We start from the raw sequence: 24,114 nt of genomic DNA on the forward strand, positions 1-24,114 counted from the left end.
CAAGAAACTTTGTAAGGATTTCGACTCCGACCATAAAGTTCTCTTATTCCACACTGAGGTGAGATGGTTATCCCGTGGAAATATGGCGGAGCGCGTGTTTGAACTGCGAGCTGAGCTTCGTGAATTCTTCGAAAACGATGGAAAACCAAAGACTCGATTTCGTCGCTGCTTTGAACGACCCCGACTGGGCATTGCACCTGGCTTATTTGGTCGACATTTTCTCTCAGTTAAACACCCTGAACAAGTCTCTTCAGGGGGCTGGCGCGACTATCATTGACTTCATAGACAAGGTCAAGGGAATTTCAGGAAAAACTCCGTCTGTGGAAGACGAATGTCGAAGCGGGAGTGGTGGTCATGTTTTCTTGCACGGCCGATATTCTTCAGAAGCGTGGAAAGAATCCCCCAAGGGAGTTCCTACAACTGGTAAAAGATCACCTCGCTTCTTTGGATGAGGAATTAAATTCCTATTTTCCAGATCTCAAGGAACTGGATCTGAAAATGATTCGCAACCCATTTTGCATGAATGCATTGGATTTGCCACCTGGAACAGGACTGCAGGAAAGCTCGATTGATCTCCAGAACGACTCCACAGCCCGAGATCAGTTTGACGAGATGAATCTTGCGGACTTCTGGTGTGGAATGTTGGGGTCTTACCCTAAGCTCGCTGCCCTGGCTATTCATTCGCTCATAGTATTCCCATCTACATGGCTGTGTGAAGCTGGGTTCTCGTCAGTCGTTATTCTAAAAACAAAACAAAGATCGCTACTGGATGTTGAACATGATGTTCGGTGCGCTTTATCCAAAACAAAGCCTGACATCGACCTGCTTGTGAGAAAGAAGCAGGCTCAACCATCCCATTGACTGGACATTTTACACAATCAAATAAGTACTTACTGTATCATTCTTTTGTTGAGATCAGATTGCTCGCTCCATCGATTGTCAAATCGAGAGCAGTCTGTTTAAATAGCAGAAGAGTAGTACATTATGATACAGTAATGAGAACCACACGTGTGAAAGAGGAAGATGAAGCATGATAAGAGATCGTTTTATTTTTTTGCCGAGGTTGCTGTGGCTCTCAAGATGGGTTTCTTTGCTCCTTTTTTATTTTTTTTTCTTGTTTTGTTTTTGATGCTTCTGCTGCAGAACCTTCCTTCCCCTTCTCTTTCTATTTTTTCGAGGCCTCCACATTTTCTTGTGCGGCGGTACTGTGTGGATTTTGATGAAAAGAAAGTGGAGGAAAGAAGAAGAAGCGAGAGCTGTGGTGGCGGGTGGAAAAGGCGAGTGCAAGGAGTGAGGGAGAGATACAGTTAAGGCAGGAAATGAACGGAGGATGTGCGTCTGGCATGTGTGATGAGAGACCTGGCCTGTAAGACCTCGTTGAGGATCGGAGTGATCCCTCCAAGGGCTGCCTGTTGGAGGCACCGTCTGTGTTGAAGATACTGAGGCAGAGGAGAGCCTCATTGGGACACAGTCGTTAGGGGAGCAGAAGCGTTTCCTGCTTCTGAGTGTCATCTGAGCCGACCTGAGGCAACGTGTAGCTTCAAGGTGTTGCAGGAATTGCTCCGGTTCATTCGTTGGCGAAGTTTGAGAACCCTTCCAGAGAGGGAGGGGTGGCGGCAAAGTGTCGGCCTTGTGGCCTGTGGCCGGGGCGAGGCCGTTGGAACATCAACTCAAACAGGCCTGAATTCTTCTTCTTATGCCTCTTATGCCTCTTCTTCTCTCTTCCCCCTCCCCCACCTTTCTCCTTTACACATTATTTTCTTTATACCTTGGCAAATATTATTTTATTATTTTGCTTCCTCCCCCCTCCCCCTTGGGATTAGCTATGGATACCTGGTGGGCCGTCGAATTGTCCTTCTTGTCCATTTTATCTTGGTACCTGTCTGTCCTTTAATCTCTTAATTATTATCGCTGAATATATTTTATTATGTTCCTTTTTTGTAACATGGTCTATTCATTGCAAGAACACTGTGGTTCTTGTCCTGAGTAAAACATTTGAATTTATTTCTCTGTTTTGTATTTTGGATTTGTATACGATACTGTGGGTTGAAGAGTGGGGTGTGTGAATTGACATCAGCATTGGGATGTTAACGTCGCTCAGTCACATCTGATTGCTGATGCAGTGCGACCGTACACGGGGTACGTATTGGTCTCCCGAGAACGTCAATGAGGACCTCCGCGGAGCAATAGGCGGTACCCTGAGCCCTCTACCCAAGGGCTGGGTCGTAGCAGCTGGTTTCTTGCCTCCTCCCATGACACAGCCTCAACAACGAGGACGGTACAAGTTGCAGCCTCAGCCACCCGGACCTCAAACTGCCCTTGACAATGAACATGGACGTCGTCGTCCTGCACCCCACACTCCTACACCTCCTATTCCCTCACCTCATCAACAACCACAACCATGAGTGTCACCTTCGCAGTGGGGACGCTTTGTGACTCGCCTGCTTCAACGACTGTGACACCCATCCGACGTCAGCGCCAACTACACTTATCTCATCATTTGAAGGACTTCGTATTGGACTAATTATGTTGTTCTTCGTGAGCTGTAATATTGGTTTGGGGTGACAACTGTTTGTCCCAGATGAAGAAAAGAGGACATTTCTTTGGGGGAGGGGAGTCATATGTAAGGACAATAGTTATTGGTTCACCAGTGCTAGCCAGAGTGACCACTATATTCGTTATGTGTGTCTGTCTGTGTGTCCAGAGCATAACTCTGTGGACTTTGATCCGATCTTGATGAAACTTGGTTATGTGTTCGATATCAATGTCTAGTTGTGTTTTCCTGGACGAGGGCGTGCTCCGCCCATTGTGGGCAGAGCCACACACAAAAAATAGCCATATTTAGGGGGTAGTCGGATTAAAAATCTATCTTCTCGGGAATTGACTGAATGGAATGGGTTCTTCGGTATTTGAATAGCAAAATGAATTATCTAAAACTTGTCGTTGTCCGATTTTTCATTTTCGTCCCAAGGTCAAAGATCACAAGGTCAAAAACTTAGAAAATTGCGAATTTTGACATAAAAATCATATGACCGCCCAAACTTTGAGAGCTAGGATGACAATATTTTTTTGTGCATAATCTTGAGGTCATTCCCCACCTAAAGTCTTGAAACCATTTTGCTCTATCTCGAACACCTTGCCCGTGGCGCCCCCTTCAAGTTTGTTTTTACGCTGATTTCATCAAAGTATGGATAATCCGAGGAGTGCGAAATACCAGATAGCCTATATGACGTTATATTGTTCCTGGAATGTTCTGGAGGAAGTTTTGCACCAAAGGTCATAATCCTTGACCTTTGACCTTTGAAGGCCACAAAGGTCAAATTTTGAAAGTTGTTGAACGAAACCGGGTTTTCGACATTTTTCAGCTCATAACCTGTCACTCGTACCACATCATATTGATCATTTTTATAACTTGGTCAAACATTATCACATCCTTGACTTCTGAAACGATCTACATCGTCAAATACCGCTCGTGAACCATCGTCGTCTTCAGACTTGTTATTATTACTATTATTATTATTATTGATGAGTAAACATTGCTAATTATACGAGCAGTTATTTGAATTTGCCGATTTCCTTTGAGTGACTTCCGGTTGTTGGTTTTGAGCGCGAAGAGGAGACGGAGGTCGTCACCTTCCGTCGGTGCGCGCTGCGCCGTGTTCGAACGCTTGTTACTCGCTCGGTCCGGTTCTGTATTGAGGAATATACACCGCCGCCCATAGACGAAGCCCGTCTCGCGGTCCTTTTGGTAATTCTGTATCAAACGCACTCGACGTAACACCCACCAATGTAAAGCGGTGTATAACTCCATATTGAGACACCAAAATACATTTAAATTAAAACGGAAATAACGGTGCGGTTTGATTGGGTGATGATAATAATAATGACGTACCTGATGATAGTTGTTGTTTTTTTCCCCCTGATCATTATAATCCGTACAACACAAAACCAAATGGAAGTGGAGGATATTTAATGTCTATTTCGATCGAAAGACCCCGATATTTAATAAATTGATCGATTATCTTGCTCGTTTCTCAGATGCAGTTAAACAACAACTACAACAACAACAATACAGTCGCAGCAGCCAATGGAAACGGTTGGCTGTGTATAAAGTCGCGGTCCCTCATCATTCATTTTACCTGACCAGGTGAGACCCATAAATAAATTATAACTGTCCGAATGATCATTCATTATTCCTGAGATGACATCCGAACTTGATGTTTGTTAATTTAATCCGTATTTATTATGTTTTTTTTATATCGGCGATACCTCGAGCTTGGCACAACTTGTCGTCACGTGTGGTGCTGGTGTCGTACAGGCACGGCGGGCCGAATGACCATTTCAGCCGAAGTATGTCCTTGTATATGTTATTACAGCGCGGCGACATCGCGCTGTTATATCATTGGCTATTCTGTCCTGTGTCTTCTGTCACATTTATTGTTGGGTGTGATGTGGGCGGAGATTGCCGGGTGGATTGTGGGCGGAGATTGCCGGGTGGATTGTGGGCGGAGATTGCCGGGTGGATTGTGGGCGGAGATTGCCGGGTGGATTGTGGGCGGAGATTGCCGGGTGGATTGTGGGCGGAGATTGCCGGGTGGATTGTGGGCGGAGATTGCCGGGTGGATTGTGGGCGGAGATTGCCGGGTGGATTGTGGGCGGAGATTGCCGGGTGGATTGTGGGCGGAGATTGTCCGGTGGATTGTGGGCGGAGATTGCCGGGCGGATTGTGGGCGGATTGTGGGCGGAGATTGCCGGGCGGATTGTGGGCGGAGATTGCCGGGCGGATTGTGGGCGGAGATTGCCGGGCGGATTGTGGGCGGAGATTGCCGGGTGGATTGTGGGCGGAGATTGCCGGGTGGATTGTGGGCGGAGATTGCCGGGTGGATTGTGGGCGGAGATTGCCGGGTGGATTGTGGGCGGAGATTGCCGGGTGGATTGTGGGCGGAGATTGCCGGGTGGATTGTGGGCGGAGATTGCCGGGTGGATTGTGGGCGGAGATTGCCGGGCGGATTGTGGGCGGAGATTGCCGGGTGGATTGTGGGCGGAGATTGCCGGGTGGATTGTGGGCGGAGATTGCCGGGTGGATTGTGGGCGGAGATTGCCGGGTGGATTGTGGGCGGAGATTGCCGGGTGGATTGTGGGCGGAGATTGCCGGGTGGATTGTGGGCGGAGATTGCCGGGTGGATTGTGGGCGGAGATTGCCGGGTGGATTGTGGGCGGAGATTGTCCGGTGGATTGGGGGCGGAGATTGGCGGGTGGCTTGTGGGCGGAGATTGCCGGGTGGATTGTGGGCGGAGATTGCCGGGTGGATTGTGGGCGGAGATTGCCGGGTGGATTGTGGGCGGAGATTGCCGGGTGGATTGTGGGCGGAGATTGTCCGGTGGATTGTGGGCGGAGATTGCCGGGCGGATTGTGGGCGGAGATTGTCGGGCGGATTGTGGGCGGAGATTGTCGGGCGGATTGTGGGCGGAGATTGCCGGGCGGATTGTGGGCGGAGATTGCCGGGCGGATTGTGGGCGGAGATTGCCGGGCGGATTGTGGGCGGAGATTGCCGGGCGGATTGTGGGCGGAGATTGCCGGGCGGATTGTGGGCGGAGATTGCCGGGCGGATTGTGGGCGGAGATTGCCGGGCGGATTGTGGGCGGAGATTGCCGGGCGGATTGTGGGCGGAGATTGCCGGGCGGATTGTGGGCGGAGATTGCCGGGCGGATTGTGGGCGGAGATTGCCGGGCGGATTGTGGGCGGAGATTGCCGGGCGGATTGTGGGCGGAGATTGCCGGGCGGATTGTGGGCGGAGATTTCCGGGTGGATTGTGGGCGGAGATTGCCGGGTGGATTGTGGGCGGAGATTGCCGGGTGGATTGTGGGCGGAGATTGCCGGGTGGATTGTGGGCGGAGATTGCCGGGTGGATTGTGGGCGGAGATTGCCGGGTGGATTGTGGGCGGAGATTGCCGGGTGGATTGTGGGCGGAGATTGTCCGGTAGATTGTCCGGTGGATTGTGGGCGGAGATTGCCGGGCGGATTGTGGGCGGAGATTGTCGGGCGGATTGTGGGCGGAGATTGTCGGGCGGATTGTGGGCGGAGATTGCCGGGCGGATTGTGGGCGGAGATTGCCGGGCGGATTGTGGGCGGAGATTGCCGGGCGGATTGTGGCGGAGATTGCCGGGCGGATTGTGGGCGGAGATTGCCGGGCGGATTGTGGGCGGAGATTGCAGGCGGATTGTGGGCGGAGATTGCAGGCGGATTGTGGGCGGAGATTGCCGGGCGGATTGTGGGCGGAGATTGCCGGGCGGATTGTGGGCGGAGATTGCCGGGCGGATTGTGGGCGGAGATTGCCGGGCGGATTGTGGGCGGAGATTGCCGGGCGGATTGTGGGCGGAGATTGCCGGGCGGATTGTGGGCGGAGATTGCCGGGCGGATTGTGGGCGGAGATTGCCGGGTGGATTGTGGGCGGAGATTGCCGGGTGGATTGTGGGCGGAGATTGCCGGGTGGATTGTGGGCGGAGATTGCCGGGTGGATTGTGGGCGGAGATTGCCGGGTGGATTGTGGGCGGAGATTGCCGGGTGGATTGTGGGCGGAGATTGCCGGGTGGATTGTGGGCGGAGATTGCCGGGTGGATTGTGGGCGGAGATTGCCGGGTGGATTGTGGGCGGAGATTGCCGGGTGGATTGTGGGCGGAGATTGCCGGGCGGATTGTGGGCGGAGATTGCCGGGCGGATTGTGGGCGGAGATTGCCGGGCGGATTGTGGGCGGAGATTGTCGGGCGGATTGTGGGCGGAGATTGTCCGGTAGATTGTCCGCGGAGATTGCCGGGTGGATTGTGGGCGGAGATTGTCCGGTAGATTGTCCGGTGGATTGTGGGCGGAGATTGCCGGGTGGATTGTGGGCGGAGATTGCCGGGCGGATTGTGGGCGGAGATTGCCGGGCGGATTGTGGGCGGAGATTGCCGGGCGGATTGTGGGCGGAGATTGTCGGGCGGATTGTGGGCGGAGATTGCCGGGCGGATTGTGGGCGGAGATTGTCGGGCGGATTGTGGGCGGAGATTGTCCGGTGGATTGTGGGCGGAGATTGCCGGGTGGATTGTGGGCGGAGATTGCCGGGTGGATTGTGGGCGGAGATTGCCGGGTGGATTGTGGGCGGAGATTGCCGGGTGGATTGTGGGCGGAGATTGCCGGGTGTATTGTGGGCGGAGATTGCCGGGTGTATTGTGGGCGGAGATTGCCGGGTGTATTGTGGGCGGAGATTGCCGGGTGTATTGTGGGCGGAGATTGCCGGGTGTATTGTGGGCGGAGATTGCCGGGTGTATTGTGGGCGGAGATTGCCGGGTGTATTGTGGGCGGAGATTGCCGGGTGGATTGTGGGCGGAGATTGTCCGGTAGATTGTCCGGTGGATTGTGGGCGGAGATTGCCGGGTGGATTGTGGGCGGGGTTAATGCGGAAGAGCGACGTTTTCTGTGTGACGCCGGAAGTTGATTTTCTGAGCAGGAAGTGATAATCTTCCTGTTCCGTTTGTTGACGGGCAGCATTGTAACTCTCATTCTTCATTGTTTTTCACCAGAAGTGTTTTTAAAACGTCATGTGGAGGTGATTTCTTCCTCTTTTTTTTTTTTGGTGACAGAAGTGGTTATTACATCGCGGCGACATCGCTGTTATATAATTGGCTATTCTGTCCTGTGTTTTCTGTCACACTTATGGCCGCGTACGTCCTTTTTATCTGAGGGCTATAAATAGAAATTTGTCCAACGTCACAACTCTTCCCATCATGCATGCTAATTCACCGTGTCTACATTTAAATGTTATAACTTCAAAATTGTTTCTTCATTCTTAACCTTTTACTGCCCCCAGCCGCGCGATATCGAAGTATTCGCTCCTTGTTAACCTCCGCCATCGAAGATGGACGGAGGTTAATGTTTTCACCCTGTTTGTTTGTTTGTTTGTTTGTGAACAGTATTACGGAAAAACTCCCAGACGGATTTCGACGAAACTTGGTGGGGGGGGGGGGTTAGGTATGGTCCAAGGATCATGCCATTAGATTTTGGACTTGGTCCAAAGTCCAATATGGCGGCCATTTTGAAAAAAATTTGAATTTTTGTTTTTGCATTTCTACATGTTTTAAGTGATTTCCAACCCCCAAAAAAAATTTGTTACAGAAAAAAAAACTTGCAACTTTTTTTCCAAGAAATTTCCATTTTATTTGAAAAAAATGTGAATTATTTTTTGCATTTCTGCATGTTTTAAGTGATTTCCAACCCCCCAAAAAATTGTTCGAGGGGAAAAAAAAACAAATTTTGCACCTTTTTTTTTTTCAAAAAAAATTTCGATTTTTATTTTATTTTATTTTATTTTTTTAATTATATTTTTGGCATTTCTACATGCGCGTCGATCTAGTTTAGTTTATTCAATCGTGGTTCAGTAGAGTCTGATCCATTTTGACCTACAATGAATTGGATATCAGGTTCACTTAAGTGACCCAGCAGTATTGGTGTCGGAGGTTTTGCACTCAACCGAGTGCTCCTCCTCTAGTTATTTCTGTTTCCTTCGCCCTGCACTGTGCGAATAATAATAATAATTCACCCATTTTCGTTTTTTTATTTATTATTATTATAATTTATTTATTTTTCTTCTCCCAGATCCATCTTTAAATAATTTTGTACTATACATTGTCCGTTGACAAAAAATAAATAAATAAACAAGCAGTCATAGACTGGTACTTACGAAATCGTCAACTTGACCTCTGACCTTGTCTAATAAAAGCTGTCTCCAGAGAAGGTATTGACGCAAACCAGAAGTTTCTACGATGATTCTGTACCAAACCATCAAAAATCGTAACGTCGACCGAAGCAAAAATCTCCATTTCTCCACGCAATTATTTAATATTATTTTATCAAAGTCACAAAACAGTAATATTCGGCCATCCACCAACAATCTTTGCATAATGCGACGATAACCTTTATTGGGATAAAAAATGACTTTTAAACACCATCTTTATCGAAAACACCATCAGCGCGCACACGCAAAACCTTTACTTGACTCAACGACGCCTCTGCTCGAGCGCGCTGCACCACGTGACGAGCCACGACGCGGCGAGTGAAATATTTTTTATACAATCTTAAAACGTCTCCAAAACATCCGATTTTACCAGAATTTCGACAACCGAGTTTTAAGCGTCCTAAGCGATCGCAAAAACCGAAGACAAAATTAAAATCGAAGTTAAAACGAACTCGTAACGTCGACCGAAGCAAAAATACTCCATTTCTCCACATGAATTTACGGAATTATGTTTGACCTTTGACCAATTTTGACCAAAATCTAATCAGCACTAGCCATCACCCTCCTGAATCACGTGGTGTAATTTGACATTGGTAGCTTCTTCCGTTCTCGAGTTATCGTGCCAACACACACACACAAACAGAGGACGGAAGTCATCAATATACTTACGAAATCTTTAGATTTCGTAAGTAATAAAATACATTTTAAACTTTTGTTTGCATTTCCTGCACAGTCTATAAGCCCACACGACAATCTTTTAATATATGGATTGATGTCCATTAAAACATTGAGAGCAGAAACTTATTTTCAGTATATATCGTTTTAGGTTTTAAATTTTAACGTTTTCTCCTTCACCTTCAGTCTGATGCCGTCTCTGAATGAATTGGTTTACAGGGTGAAGTTAGTTGGTTTCAGGAAGCCTCGTCCCTGTGGTCACGTGTTTTAGTTCTTGTCCTCCTAGTCTTGCACAACACTCAGAAGAATTGAGGGATGCTTGTCTGTTGATGTATTCCCGCAAGGACTGCGAGGTGGTGGGTGGGAGTAGGGTGAAGGTAGTAAGGCATCTACTGATGACCCTTGACGGAAGCGTTGAGTTGCACATCGACCTTATTTGTGTGGTGGTGGCTCCTTCCACTTTTGGACCTGTAGTATTGTTCAGGGGCGTTCACCAGGGTGAGGGTTGAGGGTCGTAAGATGGTGGAATTGGCTCCCCCAATCTTGGCCAGCTTGTCTGTGGATGAGGTTAATGCCACCGGCTGTCTTCCATGCCACCTGGAGGTCAGTCAGGTACCTGTGCATTTGCATGCCAAGGTAGGTAGGAGCATGTGTGAAGGAAAGCCGAATGTTATTTAGCTCGGCTTCTAACGGCCGGTCTGCATGACTGTTCTGAAGGTGGAAAACAGAGCGGACTGCTTCTGGCCGTTGAGACGGATGTGCCACTGGTGTTGGTAGCAATCCATGAAAGCAATGTCTCGGATGCAGGATTGCCAGGTCATCGGCATTGGCAAGGTTCGTTCCTGTTATCTCAAGGATGTCCCATGTGTACACATTGAACAGCAGCAGCAGCAGCAGCACTAAGACTGAGCCTTGCAGAATTCCAATCTTCACACTACGGGTTCTGCTGGTTTGTCCGTTCAGGTTGACTCTGAAGCAGCGGTTGGAGATCAAGACTTGGTTAAAGTGGACTCGGTGCTGGTGGTCCTGTGGTATCGTGCAGATTCAGCAGCTGGGCCAGGGCGTCGGACTGTCATACGCTGAAGACGAGTCAAAGAAGATGGCCTCAAATTTCTGGTTTTATTTGATGGCAGTCTCAATAATATCAGTTGCAACTAGAACCTGGTCTATGATTCTTCCAGAAGCCTGCTTGTTCTGGTCGTAGTGGTTCTATCCCGTTAAGGATGAGCCAATCGAGGACCTTAAATGTGACGGGTAGCAGCAATATCGGCTTGTAACTCCTTTGGGATGTCTCTGGGCGTGTTGGGTTTTAGGGTGGCCACGGACATTGGCCTTCTTTCAGAGCCTTGGAATCCTGAGTGAGGACAGGTCGTAGGACATGAAACGTTCCAGTCAATGGAGTGGTCGAGTGCTCGTGTTCTTCATCTGCTCCACATGGATGTAATCAGGTCCGGGTGCTTTCCCCATGATAAAGACAGGACGATCACCTTAATGGTACAAATACGAATGTAGACAGGATGCTCGTATTAATGGTCCAAAATCCACGCTTGCCATATTTTGACTGATTGACTCGTGATGTTTATGATTGTTAAATCGAGTCGATCGATCCATTTATTAATTTATGCTTTTCCTTTGGAAGAAGGAAGACGTTAAAAAAAAAACACCTATAAAAGGATGGGATTTCAAAATAACAATTGATGGGGTTTATGAATTTTTTTTTTTTTTTTTTTTTTTTTAACAAACCGAGTTCCACATTTTATCAAACCTGAAGAGGAAGTACTAGGAGGTACCTGTTGTTTGACCATAATGTTCTTGTAGGTGTGTGACGGTGTCAGGTGCCACGAGGTCAGTAATGGAAGTAAGTGCCTAATTAATGTTTGGCTCCAAAGGTGATCAGATCAGGTGTCATCTCGATCCAGGAGGTTGGCTGCTGGCCTTGATCATTGCACTTAGCTTGGTCGAGTCCACTGCTTTATATTGGTCATCCAGGTGATCCTTGGTCTACCTTTACCTCCAGCTCTCTTGCTTTAAAGTTATCTGTAAACAAGGTATGTCTTGGTGTACTGGAGCTGGGAAAGCCCCTTTTGGGTCATCCCCTTACTCGAGTGTTACAGTATAAGATTGTTCTCTTCTTCTCAGGAATTGTGTTCATCAAGTGAAATGAAATGTCTGGAGATCATTTCTAAAGTACAAATACTTGGCTTTTTTTTTTCCTACATAATATATCGATGGCACCTATAACATGGCTAATACAGGTGAGTTTGTGCCGTGTGGCACTTCAAATCGTTCTTGCTCCCTGTTGACTCCTCCGACCTATTCCACTGTGTTTCAGGAATGTCGAACATGAGGGATGCTCACCGACTCTTCCTGCAGCACTTGATGGTCCGTCCTTGCTTGGAGGCTCCGGAAGTCTGTAAATTGCAAGAGCAATGCTGCCATGCGTTTGAAGGTATGCGGTGGAACTTTGCACGCACTGTTCCTCGTGAACGCCGATGCAAACAGGTGTTCGGTTACCTGTTTTTAGATGTACGTACATGCTCACGTGATGCTCCTGTTTGGTGAAAGTTTGGTCAAACGTGCTTGAAGATGTGTACTTCAATACAGTGTTTACCTGCCCGTTACATCAGAACACTATGAACCCGACAGCCTGAAGAACTTCGTCGAAACGATCAACGGTAACCTCATCCCCCTGGGGTTCGTTGAGATTCGCCAAGGTGTTTCACAGGAGGGCAGCAAGGTGTACGCATTGGTGAGGCGATCCATCAGTTCATCAATTTATTTCCTTATTAAATAGCACTGTTATTTTTTTCATAATGAAATCTCAAAACCTTTCACGCAAAAAAAAAGGACGAGAGTTAAGAGCAAACTGTGATAAGATGCTTCATTTTTATTTGTCTCGTCTACGATGAAGTCAAGATGAGCTGTTGAAGCCATAATGATGTCCTTCAGTCAATCCTTCCTTCTTTCTGGCAATGGGTCCATCGACATTTGTTCTTGTTATTTTCTGTCCCCCACCCTTACTCTGAGAGGGCTCATTGAATCGTTTTGAAACTCGGCATGATGGTTCATGACGACGTCGATGCATGCTGCATGTGAAAAAACTGATGGAGCCCTTTTTTTTTCCCCCATCCAGGTGATGAGATCATTGGCTAATTAACTCAAAATGTAATCTGTTTGTAAGATTCCATTAATTATCTCGTGAAGCTGTGAATTCAATAAAGAAAAAAAAGACGTTTCATTGTTTAATTTAACCTCGAGATTAAATTCTAACCTTGTAATGTTTATTAATGCCCTCTTGTGTTGAAGAACAGGAAAGAAAGGGTTTGGCTCGAACAGAGAGTTGGGATGAGACGGTGAACACTTTACACCCCTTAAGACCTTATATCATCTTTAGACTGCTTCGACCCCTTGACCCTTTAGACTTGTCGACCGTTGAAGATCCTTGAAACCCATCAGACCCAAACTACTTTTGGAATGTACCATTTGGACCGATAAACCGCAATAGACCCTTTAAACCCTAACTACAATTGGAACATACCCTTCAGACCCCTTAAGACCATTAAACCCCTATAGACTCCTTACACCTGTAAATCATTGAGACCTTTTTAAGACACTTTCGACCCCTATAGAGTATAGACCTTATTAGACCCTAACTACGATTGGAATTTACCCTTAAAACCCCTCAGATCCAGTAGACCCCTTCTGACCCTTTCATTGGAGACCATTTAGAGTTTATACCTTTATAGAATTTCGAACTTTTTAGTCCTTTTCGACCCTTTGCACCCTTTAGGGTCTAAAAGACATTTAAGGGTCCTTTCATTGGACAAAAACTAGTGCAACATCTTACATCAATTCAGGACCCACTCATCCTGCATAGTTTCACTGCACGAATACAATCGTGTTATCAAGCCTTTCAGACCCCTCCGGCCCCTAATTTTCCATTGAATTGATCTGAAAATCAACTATCACCGAACTAGCAGGGGTTACCTGGTGCTGCACCATGAGGGGGTTGGTGGGGTGGGACAGGAGGATATGCCCGGCTGGGTGTTTTTATTTTTTTTCGCGGCGGTGGTTTCAGGATGTGTTGGACATTGAAAAGCTATGGAGTTATTGACCTCTTTACAAGGAATTGAGGTGGAGGAGGAGGAGGAGGCCATTCGGCCCATCATGCCTGCACCACACCAAACCAGATTTACTCAAACCGTTCATACCCCTTCCCTTCGTGTGCAGCCTTTTGGCTGCTACACTGGTACTCATTTCACCGACCTCAGAAGGATGACAGGCTGAGTCCACCCCCTGGTGTTAATTCAGTGGCCAAGTGTGCTTGAACTCAGGACCCTAACTACTCAGCCAACACCAGACTTGATGGTTAACTTTTCTCTGCGGGCCGGCGGATGTCAAAAGGGGTGTCAAGGCCACCATGTGGTACCCTAAAACCTTGCCCAGATTCTGAATTGCCCACACCTAAAATTTGGGGCTTCTCGATGCACACACTTAAATATTTATAAGATGCACTCCAATTCCACGCACCCTCCATCAGGAGACGAGTGTCTGTCCAACTTGGGGCTATTCATTTATTTTGTCTTCAACAATTGTCTTGTATTAAAGGTTTGGATTGTACCACTTACAACCAACACCCAAATTCTACGACATACAAAGCTTTCATCTGCAGCCTGTTGGAGTGTTGATCACTCCTCTGGGGTGGTGCTCCTATCTCACACCTAGCTTGGCTTCATGCTGTGGAAACCAAGGCTTTTAGGATCATCGGTATCTCCCGTGATGAGGCTGAGTCTTTGGGCCTCTCACTCTCTCACCCCAGGCAGGTCGGTGGTCTTTCTGTCTTCTACCGTCTCCTCTCCGGCCTTGCCCTCACCCCTCCCCCCTTTCTCTGTATGTGCTCTGTCCTCCACCCCCATATTTCCACTGGGTGCTCAAGGTCCGCCAAAAAGAGGTGAAACTGCCAAAATCAAGAATCGCTGCTCACCTTCACTCTTTAGTTCCTCTTTTTTTTTTCCCGCCCTGGAAAAAACTCCCACACTCTCTTCAATCCCACTCCTCCCTCCAGGTCTTCAAAACAGCTGTTCACCACCACCTCATGTCTTCCCCCATCCAAACCCTTGATGTTTTCTACCCCTGTTAATCCACCCCAACCCACCTCCTTCAAATTCCCTGCTTTCTTTCCTGAAAGTCCCTGTAGCATCATCTTGTGTAGCCTGTGTACCCCACCCCATCCCTCTCCCCATCCACAGATCTCCTAATGTCGTTGTTCCCCACTGTTTTGTGTTTCCCTCTCCTGCTCCCCTTGTACGTTCTGTGTGTTTGCTCTTATTTGAGCCTTGACAATGTATACAAAAATATATGTTGGATTACACCACTTATAACCAACATACAAATCTGTACATGTTTCGTTGGGATAGCATAATGTTTGCCATCCTGTTCCATAATGCTTAGATAAAATTTTAAAAAAGACTTTTATTTACTTTCTCTACAGGTAAATACTGCAGAAACGGAAATCACGCTGATGGCTTCTGATTACACGGAGAGCGAGTTGGAGGTGTTTAAGATGATCGTAAGGGATTTGTTTTGGACTTTCTACAGATGAATATGGTGTTAATTATTTATGGTGCCGTTGTTTTTACAAAGGATGAAATTTACCGTATTGTGCATTATCGCCATTAAGGTTTAATAGCAATTGATCAACAAACCAAGCACAGGAGCTTTGCCGGGTGATGCCTCGTATTTTTTTCCTTCGAAGCTCTTCTACTCACTCCTTCCACTCTTTCAATACCACTTGTTCACTTGCGAGAGTATTTTAGACCCTAACATCTCATCCTTTTGGGTTGCAGTTGGAGCAAGTTGTGGTGTCCAGTCAAGGGTCTGTGTCCTCTGTGCGTGTGCTGAACCTATCTGACAAAATCAAGGGCAAGAAGATAAAGAAGGATGAGGTGCAAGTTCTCCTGCAACGACTGGTGCAAGATGGTTGGCTCTTTGACGTGAGTTTGTGTTGTGAGATTTGAGGAACTCATTACTGGTTTGACAACAGAATGTTCTGTGTTTTGAACATTCATATTCCACATCAGGGCTAATAGAGACATTAACTGCATACATCACTGACATCGAGCACATTATGACAAGATGCTGAATTTTAAGCGGTTATTTCTGCACAGAGGCAGTCATTTTACCTCTGAGCCCATGAACGAATGAGATGTCAACTTTTGTCTCCGATGTTTCTTGTATGTTTTATAAATTTATTTTTCTTTTGTGTCATTGTTTAACACGTCTAATGTTCGTCTTTCGGCTGCTCCCGTTAGGGGTCGCCACAGCGGATCATCCGTTATGATCCGCATACTGATTTGGCACAGGTTTTACGCCGGATGCCCTTCCTGACGCAACCCTGGTCGCCTCTTACGACACAGGGATATGGATTGGGTTTTGCATGATTCCGGGCTGCCCTACACCCTCTCATAGCACGGCCCAGTGCAGAGCTCCCGTCCTCAAGCGATCCTCCGAGTAGCCGGATTACAGGCGCACGCCACTACGCCCGGTTATATTGTTTAACACGTCTAATAACATGGTCAAACTAGAAGGACACTCGATAGAGCGCATACCTCCGCCCTGTAATGCCCGATCCACGCGAACATATCTGGCCCATTACATTTTTCAGATAACGTGCTATATATCGTTTTTGAGCCCCATCACTCAATTGTGAAGAATCACTTTAAAAATTTGAGTCGTCGGATCTGGATCCGGATCTTCACCAAAATCGAATCAATTCATCGTCGCACACCCAACTTGTCCACAACCTTTTGAGATATCGTGTTATACTGTATATCCTTTTTGGCCCTATCTCTCAATGGTGAAGAATCACTTAAAAATTCTAAAAGTTGGGAATCCTGGGACTGGGAATCCTCCGTGATTCTAAGTCATTCCTTGAAAAATTCGAACTTTTCACAGCCTGCAAGACCTTTGTCCATAGCTCAATTGAGTACTGCTCACAGCAATGAGCTGGCTCCCCAGCATCACATCTCACTTTCCTGGATTCTGTGACATCTAACCCTCAAAACTGAGAAATAGGATTTGGGAAGGGTCTTTTCAACTCCTGCTTTGCGTTTCCGAGCACTTGTATAGGTAAGTGCTTTAGGTTTGTTCGTGAACTTTGAATAATAGCTGCGATGGCAACCATATGAAACGGATGGGTCAAATGGAACAGTCCAGAGCTGAACCGTCTGCCAAGTCTTCTCAGAAACTGATGATTTGGGAACCATCTTTGAGAAAAAATACATTAAAACAAACCGATTGTTTGGACGACGTTAGTTCTGTCGTTGCATCGCTCGGCACCACCATTTTTGTCTGAATCTTGCTGTTACTCCGTCCTCAGAGCACGCACCTAATTTGATTGGTTAAGACGGTGTAACATTTTTTCCCAAGTACTGCTTAACTGGAGTTTTTGTGGAAGTGTAAACAAGGTGATTTGTGTTCGACAGTTTTGAAATGTATAAATCGATTGAAAATAAAAAAAAAGTTTCTAAAGCTGTATCAAAAATAATTTTAAAAACTGCTTTACTGCTGGAAGTAAACTCTGAAGTTTCGGGGGGAAAAAAACAGTTAATCGCCGTTGATGCAGCGTCTTTTGCACCACCTGATTTAACACATTGCATTAGTTATTCATCCTGTTGTTTGTGTTCTTTATAACATCTGTAAAAACTAAGTTTCCTGTTTGGAATGATTTTCAATTTTGTTTGACTGTCAGACAGGCAGACAGAGTAAAAAAAAAAAAAATTACCTTACTACTCTATGCACATGCACAATCGGGATGAGATTCCGTAGAATTTCCCAAATTCAGAGCCGAAGTACTGCGAAACTGCAGGTTCATGTTCAGATTTGTGTTCTACCATGTTTAAAATATAAAATTCAATTGAAACTAATTGGTTCCTTGATCATAGACTAACATCTGTCAGATAGAATGAATCGATTGTTTAACCCCCGAGAAGCAATTGATTCATTGGAGTCCCCCATGATGAGGCCAAGCACAAGGTCTGTTGCTCTCGCATCACGTCACAGCCGGTCGGTTCTCACTCTCTTCTCTCTTCTCTCTTCTCTCTACTCTCTACCCTCTCTCTACCCTCTCCCAGCTCCAAATTTCAGGCTGACTGCACACAAGCTCTTTTGTTCCTCTTTTCTTCCGTTTGTGGAACCACCTTTCTGCAGCTCTTCTATCGCACAATTCCCTCCAGGGCCTCAAGCAGGTGGTGTACTGCCATCTTGTATCCTATCCCATCCCTACCCACAATCGTTTTTTAGCTCGCCTGTTCGAAGAACAGAGAGCTATAGTGATACCCCCGGCGTCAGCGTGAGCGTGAAAATGTTAAAAAAAATTTTATTGCGGAAAAACTCCTCGAAGGATTTCGACGAAACTTGGTGGGGGGGGGGGTTAGGTATGATCCAAGGATCATGCCATTATATTTTGCACTTGGTCCCGCCCAAAAAAAAATTGTTAGAGAAATTTTTTTTTTTTTGCATTTCTACATGTTTTAAGTGATTTCCAACCCCCCCAAAAAATTTGTTAGAATTTTATTTTTCTTTTTGCATTTCTACATGTTTTAAGTGATTTCCAACCCCCCCCCCCAAAAAAAATTGTTCGAGAAAAAAAATTTTTTTTTTGCATTTCTATATGTTTTAAGTGATTTCCAACTCCCCCCCCCCCAATGCCAATGGCTTGCATTAAACTTTCTACCGACTCTTGTGAAATATCACCTGATTTCAGGTATAAAATGGAAAGAAACATGGATGTATAGATTTATCGCCATGCTTACACTTCCTGAATCAGGGAGCTTTGTGCTGTCTTTTGCATCCCTAATCAGAATGCTTAAAAAAAAGGTGTGTGTGTGTGTGTGTGTGTGTGTGTGTGTGTGTGTGTGTGTGTGTGTGTGTGTGTGTGTGTGTGTGTGTGTGTGTGTGTGTGTGCTTTGCACAATTTGTACAGAATTGTGGGTTTTGGCATTTATACGTTTTAATGGTGTTGGACAGTGGATTCGTTCAAGACCAATAAACGTACACACGAGTTTGTAGGTACAACTTTGGAGCCCGGTTCCCGTTTCTTTCCCAGTAAAGGACAAATTGGGGCGGAGAGTCTCTCAAAGGTTAAAAGTATCTGAACACGATGTTGAGAAACTTGTTGAGTTTTCAAAGAAAGCCTTTTTCAATAAGATGTTTAATATTCATGATATCTTGGCCTCCATGCTTACCACCTCTGCTTAAATGGCTCAAATTAATCCCACCTTGTGGGACTGTCCACAGAAGGTATATTGGGCTCAGTGTTACACAAACTGGTCAGGCTTAATGTTTGACCTGAACTGACTTGGCAAGGAATTTTGAATCTAGACTGGCAGTTGCTGTTCATTTGGCAACTCCTCATTGAAGATGCCGTGGTTATTTTTTTTTTTAATTATTATTATTATTATTTATTTATTTTAACTCCCAACAACGATTATCAGATGAGACACCTGGTTTAACGTCCATCCAAGGGACAGAACACTTTGTGATGTAAAACACCCTCCCTGTACAGCACAATTCTGATGGTTTATATTCAGGTGGGGAAACTGACTCGACCACTTCCATCGTGTTTGACGGAAATCACCGCTGTGTCGTTACTGTGTAGTTGATCTGTGTATTGCTCAATATTGGTTCTTGTACAATGTTCATCCATGTTTGTTTTGTCAATGCAAAATCAGAGGGAAGGTTGCAATCTTCGTATGAGAAGAGATGGTGTTCAAAAAAAACCACATTGTTTAACGGAGCTTCGGTCTGGTGTTTCGTAATGGACACTATCGCTTGTTTGTGTTGTAGAACAACGGGGATATCAGCTTGAGCACAAGGTGTTTGTTGGAGATGGAGCCGTACATCTGCAGACATTACCCGGATGTGGACAAATGCTTCCTGTGCAAAACGATCGCACTACAGGTGTTCAGCTCATTTTCTCCAAAGAATCTTCTCAACAAGATGTTTGATCCAGTTTTTGTTACAAGGAACTATTAGTTGAAAAAAAAATGAGTTTTGTTTTGCTTGCATTTCTGATGGAATATTATTTTTGCATACTCAGTGATGCTTATTATTATCATTATTCCTCTTCATGCAGTGGAGCCAAATTGGCTGAGGATGCTGATGCCCTCTACTGGTTAGTGCAGAAATTTGTAATTTGTTCATTGTGCCGGCGATAGCTCAACTACTCTTTGGGAAGGACACCGTGGGATCTTTACCATTCACCAACTAATGGTGGCAGAGGGGATGCCCAGTTTGTCGTCCATCAGAGGGATGGCACACCCATTGATGAATGAAACGTCGGGATTCAAACGCAGGCTCGACAGCTCAGGCGAGTGTGCGTACCTCTCGTCCATCCTCCAAGCTTGAACTGAAGGTGTTCAGAGGATTGTATGGATGAACACGAGAAGATGTAGTGTGTGTGTGTGTGTGTGTGTGTGTGTGTGTGTGTGTGTGTGTGTGTGTGTGTGTGTGTGTGTGTGTGTGTGTGTGTGTGTGTGTGTGTGTGTGTGTGTGTGTGTGTGTGTGTGTGTGTGTGTGTGTGTGTGTGTCGGAGAGGTGTTTGGTTGAGATTGTTATGAAACGGGGTGGAAAAAAAACAAAACAAAAGAAGCTGCCTGGGGTCACATGATGAGAAAACAGAGATTACTGAAAGAACCGATTGAAGGAAAAAAAGCAGAAAAGCCAGAATGATTTCGTGAGATTGGATGAAAGATTAACACCAACATAATGGCAAAATGAGATCCATTGACAAACAAGAGTGGTGTTGATGGATACTTCAAACATGCTAAAAGGCAAAGCACTCCAGGAGCAGTCTGAGTGTGACCCCCCTCATGTTCAGATTGCAGGTATCCGATTACAACTTTCAACTGTCCTCCGAGTACTCTGCAGGTAGAAAGGTACATAATACAGAATTCTGTCCTTTTCAAAAGTCAAGCTGGCTGTACAATCTGCTAACAATTTCTTGTGGAAGTTAAAGAAGCTGACATTGAGAATCGAGTAGGCTGTTTTGTGCCTGTACCGTTGCCGTATTCCATATGGCTCCTTGTCGAGGCTGCATTAGAAGCACCCTATGATGAGGAGCAAATGGTGTGTGTAGAGGACATTGTTAGCTAGGAAGTAGGATAACACACACACACACACACCATAAAGTGACGGTGGGGCTGTTCTTTCAGGGTGAAGCATGTGCAGAATGCAACTGCAGAATGCACTCGTACTGTGCAAAGAAGTACATGAAACCGAACAGATCGACCTTCTGCCCTCAATGCAAAGCTTCAATGAGTCTCAGCCCAGGTATTTATGTCATAAAATGGGGGCGGCCCGAGAAGCCTCTGCATTATGATTACGAATCGCCGTCGATCCAGCAGAAGTGGTGAAATTTTTCTTCATATTTCTTCAAAATTAAATTAAACCTACGTGGTGTCGTGGAATAGAAAAATCACGTTGCACTTGCTCGTGTTTTATAGCCGATGAGAGATTTGTAATGGCTTTACGGCATGGTTGTAATTGCTTTAATTGAAGTTTATCGAGTGGGACACACGTGTCATACTGACAACCATTTTATTGAGATATGAAAGGGCTCTGTCGGGGTGGCACGTTTCACAATGTGAAGCGAAATTAGAGCTTCCTTGGAAACTGGTCCCTACATCTCAAGGATGGGTCCGCTGTTCAAGACCATCCCAGCAATATGTCGGCTTTTCTTGGCAAATCGATCTGTTCCCAGACCTGACCATTCATTCCGGGACCCCGTCGTTCCCAGGGAAGGAAAGTCGAGGCCACATGCCATATATGTAGAACCACCTGTGCCTGGAAGAGACCGATGGTTTGTTCCATGGGCAGAGGAGGGTCCTGACATGAACATCATCAAACACTTCTGGGAACATATGGATTGAGAGCTGTGGAAAAGCTATTCTCTGACAATTAATACGCAAGAGCTGCAACAAAATCTACTCCACATTTGGCAAAACCTGGATCAGGTTGTCACTCATAATCACATTGATTTGATGTGTTCACTGGTTCAAGCTCTGCATGATACCAAAGGACATCCTCCCGTTACTAATGCAGTAATGTCGTCCATTCAATTGTATTAGTGAAGAACCCGTCGTTCTGGACGTGTTTATTACCTTCGCATTCTGCGAAAGGTTATGTTTTGGTCGGCGTGTATTTATTTATTTATTTGTAATCTTGTGGTTCGTATAACTCAAAAAGTATTAAACCGAATTGCATGAAATTTGGTGGGATGATTGGTTATTAGCCAGGAAGCATTCGATTAGATTTTGGGATCGTTCGGGTCAAAGGTCAAGGTCAAGGTCACGAAAAGGTCAAAATCGTCTTTTTCCGATAACATGGTCAATTTTTATTCAATTTGCATGCAACTAACGCCAAAATGTTCAGAATTCAACGCCTCATCTTGTGATATGCAATATGACACAATGACGCCCATACTCTTGTTACCGGTTAGGGGTCAAAGGTCAGGGGGGTCACGACCTTGAAAAATATGCGGTTTTTGTCGTGACGTGGTCAATTCTTGTCCGCTTTACATGAACCCAGCACCAAAATGTTCAGAATTTAATGCCCAATCTTGTGACACAATGACGTCATAACACATGTCACCGGTTGGGGTAAAATGTCGGGGGGGGGGTCACGCCCTTGAAAAATATGCGGTTTTCGGCATAACTCAGTCAATTCTTATTCGATTTGCATGAAACCAGCATCAAACGAGATTACCTTCTCTTGTTGAAACGTTGTATTCACCGAGCTTGCGAGTGAAGACTCGCCAAAACGACGTGAGTTGATTGTTGTTTAGTCCGTAGCCCCCAAAAGTCGGGGGGGGGTCATGACATTATAGATATGTGGTTTGTGTCATAAGACCATTCATATGAAACCAGTTCCCCACACTCATACCAAGAACAAAAAAAGTAGTGGCGGCGAAGGTATGCGCTCTATGAGTGCCCGTTCTAGTTTACCCCAGAATTGGGATATTTAATTATCACTTATAACATCCACCCCCACCAGGAGCGGTGATATTTGATTCACATTTACATTGTTAGAATTGGAGTTCTGCCTCCACTCTGAACTCAAGAAGATGACTTTTTTTTTTTAATCAACCCCCCCACCCCCCCCCCAAAAAAAAACACCACCCATTTACACCCCAAGTACAACCATTACTTTTCAAATCATTCCTTCCTGCGGTCTCGGAATGCATAGAAATAAAACAAACGAAACAACCATACACATGCACGCACCCATCACCACATCACATGCATGGTGCATGACACACGCATACACAGATTTCTCAAATAATTGTATGATTCATATTATATTGTTGAAATAAAGTTGTTGTTTTTACAATCCAGATGTTAATTTTATCTTGGCACATAGCACTACAGTACAAGAGGGGGCAGTGTCTTGTCTGTTATTTGTATCTCTCCCTCCCTCTCTCCTCTCTCCTCTCTCCTCTCTCTCTCCCCCACCACTAATGAGTTTCATATTGTTTAAGTGATTGTGTGTGTGTGTGTAGGAGCTACACAAAGCGATTCTTCTACTTCATCGAGGACTTCCAGAGGCACCACCAAACGTCCAGCACAACCATGAGTCTTGAGTGGGAAGTCATGAATGAGCACAACACGATTTATTTCTTTCGCAACCCATATCTGAGAACTTGCATCAAGTAAAAATTCCTTAGTTGTTCGTTTTTTTTTGTTTGTTTTTCATATTTTCATTATTTTGCACTTTTGAATTTGTTTGGTTTATTGATCATTTATTAAAACAGCAGTTTTGATTAATAATAAACCTTTTATTTATCCATGGATCTGGTGCAAGTTAATGGGAACAGGCTCAACGGCTCATTGTACACTGATGGTCTGCTTGGCTGGACGGCCTCATCACTAGCCCTGTTACAGGAAGTTAATAGATCACGGAGTTGGCGGTGGGGTGAGATCAAAAGTGCAAACGTTATTTCTGGACTTCTCTGCACACTTGTTAACCTCCGCCATCGAAGATGGACGGAGGTTACTGTTTTCACCCCTGTTTGTTTGTTTGTTTGTTTGTGAACAGTATTACGGGAAAACTCCTGGACGGATTTCGACGAAACTTGGTGGGGGTTTGGAAAACTTGGAAACTTGGAAAAAAAACGAAACTTGGAAAAAGAAAATCTCACGAATCACCACCCGAGGTATGGTCCAAGGATCATGCCATTAGATTTTGGACTTGGTCCAAAGTCCAATATGGTGGCCATTTTGAAAAAATATTTGAATTTTTTTTTGCATTTCTACATGTTTTAAGTGATTTCCAACCCCCCCAAAAAAATTTTTTAGAGAAAAAAAAAAAAACCCAGAAATTTTGCAACTTTTTTTTTTCAAAAAAATTTCGTTTTTTTTTTATTTTTATTTTTTGGCATTTCTACGTGCACGTCGATCTCGTTTAGTTTATTCAATCGTGGCTCAGTCGAGTCTGATCCGTTTTGACCTACAATGAATAGGATATCAGGTTCACTTCAGTGACCCAGCAGTATTGGCAGCGGAGGTTTTGCACTCTACCGAGTGCTCCCCCTCTAGTTAACCTCCGCCATCTTCGAAGATGGATGGAGGTTACTGTTTTCACCCCTTTCTGTTTGTTTGTTTGTTTGTTTG

At 45.5% G+C, this 24,114-nt stretch overlaps 1 protein-coding gene across 4 annotated transcripts; it reads left to right on the forward strand.

Moving 5' to 3' along the window:
* Window positions 1-3,730: 3,730 nt before the first annotated feature.
* On the forward strand, window positions 3,731-23,292 carry NSMCE1 (NSE1 component of SMC5/6 complex). 4 transcript variants are annotated; one of them, XM_085891314.1, is made up of 9 exons: window positions 3,731-3,748; window positions 4,039-4,147; window positions 11,778-11,894; window positions 12,073-12,194; window positions 14,937-15,014; window positions 15,292-15,438; window positions 19,292-19,405; window positions 20,659-20,776; window positions 23,004-23,292. In XM_085891314.1, the coding sequence occupies exons 3-9, from the start codon at window positions 11,780-11,782 to the stop codon at window positions 23,075-23,077; spliced, it is 768 nt and encodes a 255-aa protein (XP_085747440.1). In that variant the 5' UTR covers window positions 3,731-3,748; window positions 4,039-4,147; window positions 11,778-11,779; the 3' UTR covers window positions 23,078-23,292. The 4 variants fall into 4 exon arrangements, with proteins under 4 accessions (XP_085747440.1, XP_085747439.1, XP_085747441.1 ...); XM_085891315.1 differs by lacking the exon at window positions 3,731-3,748 and adding an exon at window positions 4,262-4,350 and having other exon boundaries at window positions 4,073-4,146; XM_085891316.1 differs by lacking the exon at window positions 3,731-3,748 and adding an exon at window positions 4,276-4,350 and having other exon boundaries at window positions 4,092-4,147.
* Window positions 23,293-24,114: the final 822 nt, after the last annotated feature.

The sequence above is a fragment of the Eptatretus burgeri genome, chromosome 8, assembly GCF_056783735.1.
Source record: "Eptatretus burgeri isolate ZD-2024b chromosome 8, Ebu_testis_v1, whole genome shotgun sequence".
Taxonomy (NCBI): domain Eukaryota; kingdom Metazoa; phylum Chordata; class Myxini; order Myxiniformes; family Myxinidae; genus Eptatretus; species Eptatretus burgeri.